The following is a 10,401-nucleotide window of genomic DNA, read 5'->3' as shown; positions in this document are numbered from 1 at the left end:
AGGGATTGGCCAAAGATTTAAAATAGCAGTGAAATTATTCTGTGAGAGGTGACTGGCTCAGAACAAACTGTATCACTTACTATCTATGAATTGCTCTTATTAATCTATTATAGGGTTGCATGAGAAATGAGAGGATGAAAACTTGGATTAATTTAAAGAAAGTTATGATCACCGTACTAAAAGCTTAATTATGACATACAGAAAGTACAGAAAGAGTGCTGTGATAGAGCTGAGGAAAACTGAACGTGTGACATTTGCTGTAGGTGTCATGATCGAAAACCCCATAAAGATGCACAGACTTCCCCATCACTCCCAACTGAAAGGGAATCACTCACAATACTGATGTTGCTGTTCTGTTTCATGAAGATACCTGCACAGAAAACGGAAAGACCTACACCCACAATCAGATATGGAGCCCAGAGCTGTGTCTGATCTGTGTGTGTGACACGGGGACTGTGGTGTGTGAGGAAGTGGTGTGTGAGGAGCTAGGTGGCTGCCAAACAACCGTGGCCCCAGAGGGCGAGTGTTGCCCTGTGTGCTCGACTTCAGCACCACATCCTCCTAGCACGGACAATAAAACTGGTAATAAATATTTAAGAACCATTTTGAAGCTGATATTTGGCAGAGCAGATTTAAATGTGGGTCTGTATGTTCCGTAAATATCCACATTAGCAAATTGACCTTGGGTTTATTTATAGGTTTAAAAATAGAGGAGGCTTTTTCTTTTAAGTCCCTCCACATGTCATTGTTTTTCTTCTCTTAAGTCTATTCACTGCCAAAAAGTCCACCCATTCCTTCATGGTTTTTGTGTTTTTATCTTTTATCTCATTATTTTTGTATCTTATTGTCTCCTGTATTTCTTTGTATCTGCTGTGGAGTTGTCATAACAAGGATGATATGACTGTTTACTCACTGTGAATTGTGAAATTACTTAATTATTAATTACTATTGCTTTTTGGCAGTACAATGCATCATTATAGGATTAAACAATCTTGGCATTATCAACAAGAATCCTGAGACTCCCCAAATGCTACAATTTATCCATTCTCATGGTCAGTTAACGCCATTTGTTCCATTGTACCAATAGCATAATCACAACAAATCATCCCAATGGTGGTTTTGAGAAGCTAAGCTAAGTGAGCATTGCATGAGGTCAGAAGAAGTTTAGATGTGCATTGCGTGTGATTACCCTCGCTGTATCATTCACTAAAATTGTGTTAAGTGATGGGTAATGCCTTGCTTTAGCTTTGAGTTTTTTGTCAAAAATGGGAGGGAACAAAGAACAAAAAATATTAAGGGGACTCTTGGGAGGCTAGCCTTTGTACTAAAAGCAAATTAAAAAAAACATTAAATCAATGAACAAACAAGACTCAGTCTACAGCCATACTAATAGCTCTGTAAGCCTGTACTTGGACACAGCAGCACTTTAAGCTAAATGCTCGCAGTGACAATGCTAACATACTGACAGTTAGCATATAAATATGTTCATCATATTCATCATCAAGAAGTCATCGATTGAAATACTTGTTTTACTCTGTTTCCCGTGATAATGGAATCATTTTCTCATGATCTCGAGATAACAAAACAGTAATTTAACACAGGTTTCAGCAGGAACATTTCTTAATGGTAATTTTGGTGAGGCTAGTTGTGTCACTGGTTGGCTCAGTTGTAAGAGCACAAGACTCATAGTCTTATGGTTGTGTGTTTGATCTTCACTGAACACTAACTTTTTTTTCATAATCCTCTTCAACAAAGTTCTTATGAAGAGACTGTTTCACATGCATCCATCAACCTATGGACTTTTCATTTCCCCATCATTCCCAGGCAGAAGAAATTCCTGCTTCTCATTACACGTTACACATTTCCTGACGGCTATTTTGGAACCTTTGAAATAGCCGTCAGAAATAGCAAATGTGTGAATCTATTCATAACATCTTTGCTAAAGAGGATAATAAAAAACACACAAACGAAGAAAAAAAAGTTGTCAAAAGCAGGAGTCAAACACACAAGCCTTAGGTTATGAGTCCTGTGCTGTACCAACTAAGCTAACCAGTGACATTAACATGTTTTCTGAAATTATCCTAAAGAAACACATCTGCCCATCCATTTATTCAGCTATGGTTTGTTATCTCGAGATCACTAGAAAATTATGCCATTATCACGGGAAAACTGACTAAAAAAAGTATCTGAATGGATGGCCACTTAGGGCTTCCGTACTATAGCGTGTTAGCATACTAACAACTAATTAGCACTAAACACAAAGTACAGCTGATGCTGATGAGAAGGTCATTAGTTTTGCAGGTTGGACAAAATAAAAATGTTAACTTATGGTGACGGTGACACTAGATGAAAAGTCATTACCAAAATCAACAGGACCCATCATTTGGAGAACAAACACTGTACCAAATTTTGTGCCAATCCATCTTGTAGATATTGAGATGCCTCACTGGATAAGTGAAAATGTTGACTTATTGTTCAAGCTATTGGAAAAGTCAGGGGATCACCAGAGTTGATCATGAATGTCTGCACATTTAATGTCAATCCATCCAGTAGTTGTTGAGATACTTCATTCTTTACCAAAGTGGTGGACCAACCGACCAGAGTGTGACGGTCATCCTTAAAACTCCACTGCTAGCGTGGCTAAAAATCGATCGATCTATCAATCGATGGACTCTTGGGAGACTAGCCTTATGGCTGAAAGATATTTACATAAAGAAAATAAACAAATCAAACACGAAACTGATGAGTATATTGAACACTTTTGCACACAATTGTATGTAGAACACAATTGTACACTTAATGTATTTTTAGAATTTTTAAGCTGAGAGCCATGCTTATTTCTTGGAAAAGGCCACACTGAAAAACCATAAACATCTGGACTGCCTATAATGATGTGTTACATTATCAGCTGACAAAGAACGACCCCGGGTACTGATGTCAGTTGCTGTTCTTTTTCATAAAGATTTCTGTACAGAGGCTGACAAAGTCTACTCCAACAATGAGATATGGAGCCCAGAGCCATGTCAAATCTGTATATGTGAAATGGGGACGGTGGTTTGTGAGAACGTGGTGTGTGAGGATCTAGGTGACTGCAAGACCGCAGAGATCCCAGTGGGCGAGTGCTGCCCCGTGTGCTTGGCTGCAGCACAGCGGCCTAACACAGGCACTGAAACTGGTAAACTGCCATGTTACCTGCACATTTGGCCACCCAAATATATTCTGCAGATGCATCCTGGTCATTTTCTTGCAGTGTTTGTGGTGACCTTTTCTCACCTTTAGCAGTCCTGAAATCTTTGTCTTTCTCTCCCAGCCTGAAGCCCTCCTCTTCAGGCCCCATTTTGTGCACACAACCTCGAAATGTTATTTTTAATTCTACAATATTGTGTTTCCCTTTGAATGTATTGTCCGTTTGCAAAAGGAATACATTGACTTTTTGCCAGATAAGTTCACTTCTCCACCAACTTTTGTGCAGCAAAAAATTGTAGCAATTTCACCTGCAATTTAGCGTGAAGTACATAGTGACAGCCATTTCGGTGTTAATAATAAATGGAAATAATAGTGAGCTGCTACAGATTTTACTACAACACAAAAGGAAGTCGAGCAAGTAACTTATTTACCAAATAATGTGTATTCCTCTGGGAAATTGCTAGATCCTCTTAAGCTGATGATACACGGAGCAACTTTTAGAGCAATCGTGCAGGGCAACGTTGCCATCAATGATAATGAGTAAAGATTACTACCATAATCCCCTTCCCCCACCATTCCGCCACCCACCCTGCACCGCCCCTATCTGTTAAAAACATAGCCGTACTTGCCACTAGCAAGATTGCCCAGCAACATTGCTCAAAAAGTTGCCCCGTGTATCATCAGCTTAAAATGTAATGTTGTTCAACACACTTGCTTTCTGTTTCAGCACCAAGTAGGCTAAGGCTTAAAGTGTTTAAATGACTAATGAATGACTAATAGTATCTTTCTTTTAAAAGATGCACTGTTTAAAGCCCCTATGTGTAGAATTTTAAAACATGACTTTGGTGACTGTCAGTGGTCATACAAAAAAGAACAACCCGTACACTCCCAACTGGTCACACATGGACACATGTTCAAGACCCATTGGCATCAGTTTGTAATTCACTGAGGAGCCCCATAACACAATAGTTCAAAGCACCGAGGGAAGCCCTGTAGCGTCACTTTTGAACAGTAAAGGTAAGCATATTATTTTACCGGAAAGACCAACTAAGGAGGTGGTTGGGGTTGAAGGAGGGCCAGAAACCGGACTTTCAACCAGGAGACCGGTGTTTGTTTCCCGTGTGAAACAAAAAGTCTACCTTAAATGTTGTTTATTTAAGTTATGCAAGTAACATTAGGCTACTTAATTTAAGTAAAGTAACTGATGTACGTAACAGTTATTTTAACTCAAACCATGATCTCTTCCTAAACCTAATCCAGTAGCCTACTTTGGTGCCTAAACCTATCCAAATTGAAAAGGTGATGTTTCGCAACATTAACAAGTACTTTTATTTTAAAAGTAGTTCTGGGCACATTGCCTTAACGCATTAATTATTTAATGCCGACACTTATTTTATTGCACGTTAACGCAGTTTTTTAAAAATTATTATTGTTTTGAAAGTCCGTTTCTCACTGGCTCTGAATACACATAGGCTACAGTCAAACCACGGGTCACAGGAGGGGTGGAATGTTGATCAGCCTGCATATCACCCACCCAAACAAGCAGTGGAGGGAGGCTTTGGCAGACTTCTTGGTTGCAGCGTGTGGGAGGACACACACACACACACAAGACAGCGCTCCACGAGTAAATGGCAGGCGCTGTATTGAGGGTAACCATGGCAACGGCTTCTGTGCGCTACACAGCTGTAACCTATTTAACTAAAGATGAAATTATAGGCTACATAATTTTACCTGATAGGCCTTCATCTAGTTTTGCGGGGATACTCTGCCATGTGAATTCCTTCCTGTTGATGTCCTATTTAGTAAACAGTAGCCTAATAGATTCTGGAAACTCACAAACAGCAAGGATCAGTCTCGCTTCCAAAGATTTGTGCTGCGGGGTGTACAAAAAGTTCAAGACAATTCAATTCGGTGGCGGGCGTGGGCGTGAGGCGAGCGGGACCGCGACAGTTTCAGAAAAACGCACCCCTTGTCCTACACCTTGTGCTCGACCACTTCACCAACTGGGAAACTTGCTACTGAACATAGACTAGGTTCAGAAAACCCCCAAGAAAACTGAACTCTGATGGAAACTTGTGTTAACAAGCTAGATAAAAGGTAATGCCCTGGCATTGATTTCATTACATTAATGTTTAAGTTGAGATTTACAAGAAATATTTTATTACTACTGTGTAAAGGGAATAGGTGCTGGTAAAAAGCACCTTATTTGTTGTGTGTTAAGTGTAAATCACATGTTATTGCACTTTTGTGTATATAACAGTACAGCACTACTTTAGAATTCATTATTCAATATTGCGCAAAACAATTGCAAAAAAATCATGCGATTAATCGCGATAAAAAATTTATCTTTGCCCAGCACTATTTAAAAGTGTAACCGGACGTTGCATATTTGTTGCTGCTAATTTAATAACAATAATAATAATAAATAAGATTTATATAGCACTTTTCTAAATACTTAAAGACGCTTTACAGACGGTAAGATGAAAGTAATTGTTGAAAAAAAGACGAGGGAGAGAGGGGAGGAAAGTTGAGGGAATGCAGTCTTGAAAAAGTGGCTTTTGAGGGCCTGTTTGAAAGATGGCAATGTGTTAGCCTGTCGGATGTGGTGAGGGAGGGCGCAACATAACTTGCCCGCAGAGCCTGAAAAACAATGGTAAAGGGGTGCCCAGGGTGTTAAAAAAAAACAACGTCAAGGGGGTTTTGACCAAGCGTCCATATGTGACATGTTGGGAGTGAGAATGTTTTGAAAAGACAACGATGAATTCCATGAAACCCATCTAGATAATGAGATAAGTGGGTTGCACCAAGATTGTCTTTTTTTTTTTTTTTTTAACAGTGACAATAATCTGGAGGTTGCTAAATTCACAATAAAATTACACATGGGGTGTTTAAAAAACAGGATTTATTTTACCCTTTTAGCATAATTTCTGGCATGACACTTAAGCATGTTAGAGTATGCAGTTAAAATTTAAGATTTAATATTTAAGGGAAAAGTTCAACATAGCCAAGAGTTACATGAGAAGATCAAGACTGCTATAACATCTGTATGCTTAATATGAAGCTAGTCACCAGTTGGTTAGCTTAGCTTAGTATAAAGACTGGAAAACAGGGAAACAGCTAGCCTGGCTCTGTCCAAAGATAACAAAATCTACTAACAGCATATTTAGCATACAGACATGTGCATGGTATCAATCTTCTCTTGGCAAGAAAGAAAAAAAAGCATAAAACTTTTCCTTTGACTGGTGGATTTTAGGTGACATGGTCAACATTCATTTCTTGCACTGAAATTTAAAACCACAGAGATACTAATTTAATTTCCCCACATTTCCGTTTCATGAAGACACCTGCACAGAAAATGGAAAAGTCTACGCCAACAATGACATGTGGAACCCAGAGCCGTGTCAGCTCTGTGTATGCAATATGGGGACCGCTGTGTGTGAAGACGTGGTTTGTGAGGACCTCAGCGACTGTCAGAAAACTTTGACTCCAGAGGGCGAGTGTTGCCCTGTGTGCTTGACTGCAGCTTCAACATCAATGCCCAACACAGACCCCACAACAGGTAAATGTTGCGTTAATCATGTCAGATAGTTGAAGGCTTAGTACTTTTAAAACTGGTTCTGTCCTGTACGTCACAGCTGCAGATGAGAAGAAAGGGGAAAGCTGCATAGTCGATGAGGAGATCTACCATCACAACGACATTTGGAAACCAGAGCCTTGTCGCGTGTGTGTCTGTGACAACGGTGTCGCCATCTGCGATGAGGTGCAGTGTGAATTGCTGTCAAACTGCGAGAAGGTCGTCACAACTGAGGGGGAGTGCTGTCCAGTGTGTGACAGCTTTGCCAGTGCCAGCAGGATGATAGGTGAGATGAATTCATCCCACTGTCCACTTCACAAGAGGAGTTTTGGGAAGTTGCTATATAAGATTGTCTTGATTGATAACTTCTATGTTCAAAGATGATTTTACCTATTTACCTGCCAAACCAGGACTTTGTTTAGCCAGTTAACTTAGCTTTGATGTCATTTATTGTTTAGTGCTTTAAAGAGTTTTATTGCCTTCTTTGGTTGATAATTTCAAGTGAGTTGCACCTGTGACCACACCAACTGTGATGTCACGGTGTACCTACACACCTTGGAGTACACTTTTACATCACTGCAGCAAAGTTTGACCTGTTGAAAGTCAGCAAAAACAAGATTTTCAGGAGGTGTAAAGTTCTAAAAGACCAAAAACGATTTAATCAATAAAGTTTAATAGCTGGTTGTATAATACCTTTCACAATGAATGATGAATGCAGCTGACTCATTTAGGTTCAAGAGGATATATCACTGTGGAGATTCATTAGAAGTGTAAATGTAATTAACTGTCTTTTTTATGTTTTCCTCTTAAGAAATTCTGGCCTTCAAGGTAAGTCATTATTGATTCTGACATGAATTAGTATTTTAAACAAATATAAACACTGTTGTTCTTCAAATTAAAACAAGTTGTTAATATGTTTCCTTTCTAGGGACAGAAAGGTGAACCAGGTGATATCCCATATGTAAGTAATTTAACAAAACAAAGTGTGCATGCACTTTGTAAAAAATTTATTTCAGCTTCCAATAAATAAAAAGGTCAGTTTATGTAAACAGTTTTTGCTTTTGGTGTTATGTCAAAAAATTGTTAACTCTGTTAACTGCTACTCACAGGTGGTGGGGCTCCCTGGACCTTCAGGACCACAGGTGAGTTCTTAATGCTTTTATGTCCTCTATTATTAGATACTGTAGACAATAGATAACATGCACTAATTTTGACACTAGAGGGCACTAGTGTGATAGTGTTTATGATTAGATTTTTATATATAAAAACACGTGTTTATATATATAAAAATTTATATATAAAAATAGGCCCATCAATCTTTGTATAGCTTGCTATACAAACATTGATGGGCCTATTTTTTAATGCTTTTAGTTTGTCATGACTGTAATTTAATGTATTTTTTGTATTTACAGTAGTCTGACAATGACTTTTATGGTTGTACACAGCAAATCTTGTGAATAAAAAAACCACTCTTTAACTTGTGTTTATGGTTCAGGGTCCTCCAGGAGCTCAGGGACGCACTGGACCAAGAGGCTTTAAAGGCAGACGGGTAAGTCTGGATGAATCTGCTGCTGACTGATACATTGTAGTTTACAAATATTATATTCCATTTAGAGTTTTTATTTATTTTTTTATCATCTTAATTTTTTAAACATCCATTAGTTATTTGTTAATCTCCTCTGTCATTTGCTGCTTTAAAGACTCACTTCCTCAGGGATCTTTAAAGACAAAGTCAAAAGTTTCTTGGGCAGTCTGGCAAAATATTCAATAAAAAGGAGAGATGTGATTTGACATTGTGCATGTCAACTCAGTACACTTTACACCAAAAGCATTTTGCAAAAATTTAAAATGAAAAACAAATAAACGTATGGTTAGATAGCCAAGGTCATGTTACTACATGCAAAATGGATCTATGGATTTATTTAATATACAATTATACAATAATATATCATTAATATAATAATATTAAATTAATATTAATTATTTAATTATTTTATATAAAATAAATACATTTTACACATTCATTAGAATAGCATACAATGACCAAGAGTTGAGGTTACAAATACAAATACAAATAAAACTTGTGGCTGCCAGAGAGACTGATCTGAGTCTTATTTCCTAAAGAAGAACATGTTGTCTCTTATTAAATTTCCTATGCACCCTGCAGGGATTTCAGGGGCCTCCAGGATTTGATGGAGAGCCCGGTGTTCCAGGAAATCCAGGAAAGGAGGGGCCCCCAGGCCATCCCTCCCACCCTGGGGTGAGTTTTTCTCAGAGGCAATTAACTCATCTCATATCTGCAAAAGAAATATAGAATATTTATAGATAATGCAGAAACCACTTCTCTGCAATGGCTTTAATATTTATTTGCCAAACACTTATTTTAAAATCATTTTAGGGCAACCTAGTGTCACAGATGGCTTCAGGTTTCAGTGAGAAGTCTGGTCTAGCTGGGATGGTATCAGGATCAAGGGTGAGTGCCATACAGTTGTGTAGTGGAAAGAAATTGTATATTTTACATATATGCAAAGTTGGGATGTTTGCTGTGATGTACAAATTAAACCACAGTGTGCGAAATGTTGCTACTTCAGGGTGAAGCAGGACCACGAGGACCTCCAGGGATGCCTGGACCACCAGTAAGTTTACGCCTCCATATAAAGATTTAAAAGCTTAATTTTGTTCATGGTCTTGCCTGTTTTAATATAAGACGTGATGTAAGAACACTGCAAATTTAAAACTGTAAGTCACTCTAAAATGAACTGTAACAGCTTTTCCGAAATACACAGCCTTAGATTGTAAGTGAGTATCATGTTTTTCTCTGTTCAGGGTCCAAGTGGTGGTCAGGGAATTCCAGGAGATGCAGGAGATCCAGGACCAATGGTAGGAAGATTTCGGCTTTTTGTTATATTTTATATTTGATCCTCATATCCCTATGGCTATGGTGAGGCAGTCAAAACCCATCAGATTTAAAAGTAATGCGTCAGTTGTGACGGTTCCTTGTGTTTGTTTACAGGGTGAGCCAGGTCATCGAGGACCAGATGGGCTGCCAGGAAAACCTGGACCTGATGTGAGTCGATCATACATACATATACATCCTCTTAAAAATGCAAAATATACTATTATCCTTTTAACCAAGGACATTTATTCAAGTACAAGTACAATATTGAGGTGAAATGTGCTGTAATGATATTCCGACCGGTTTTTAATGCCAATTAACTTGTTTCAAGTATTTCCTTAAAGTTTTTCATAGTTCTTTTGTAGCAAAATGCTTTATTGTCTTGAGCATTTTTAGACAAGTTGATTTAAATTTAAAACACGAATATTGGTTATCTAATAGATCATTATAAATTTGCAGGACTCAGATAATATATGAAATAATACGCCATCAAATAATTATTTTTTTGCATAATGAATACTTTTACTTGTGATACTTTAAACACATTTTGCTGATAATATAGTTCAATTAAATTTTATTTATATAGCACCAAATCACAACAACAGTTATCTCTGAGCACTTTTCATAAAAGAGCAGGTCTAGACCGTACTCTGTGATGATATTTACAGAAACCCAACAGTTCCCACCAAGAGCAAGCACTAGGCAACAGAGGCAAAGGGGGGGGGAGGGGGGGGGGGGGGGAAGA

At 38.2% G+C, this 10,401-nt stretch overlaps 1 protein-coding gene across 1 annotated transcript in view; it reads left to right on the top strand.

Annotated features, from left to right (window-relative positions):
- Positions 1–9,692: 9,692 nt before the first annotated feature.
- The window catches only part of LOC123976982 (collagen alpha-2(V) chain-like), a 19,295-nt gene continuing 18,586 nt past the window's right edge, over positions 9,693–10,401 (top strand). The window contains exons 1-2 of the mRNA XM_046059411.1: positions 9,693–9,701; positions 9,774–9,827. Coding sequence (XP_045915367.1) covers positions 9,693–9,701; positions 9,774–9,827 — 63 coding nt within the window. The remainder of the gene's footprint in view (positions 9,702–9,773; positions 9,828–10,401) is intronic.

Source organism: Micropterus dolomieu, linkage group LG01, assembly GCF_021292245.1.
Source record: "Micropterus dolomieu isolate WLL.071019.BEF.003 ecotype Adirondacks linkage group LG01, ASM2129224v1, whole genome shotgun sequence".
NCBI lineage: Eukaryota > Metazoa > Chordata > Actinopteri > Centrarchiformes > Centrarchidae > Micropterus > Micropterus dolomieu.
The sequence above is the reverse complement of the archived record's forward strand: the minus strand, read 5'-3'. Positions and strand labels throughout refer to the sequence as shown.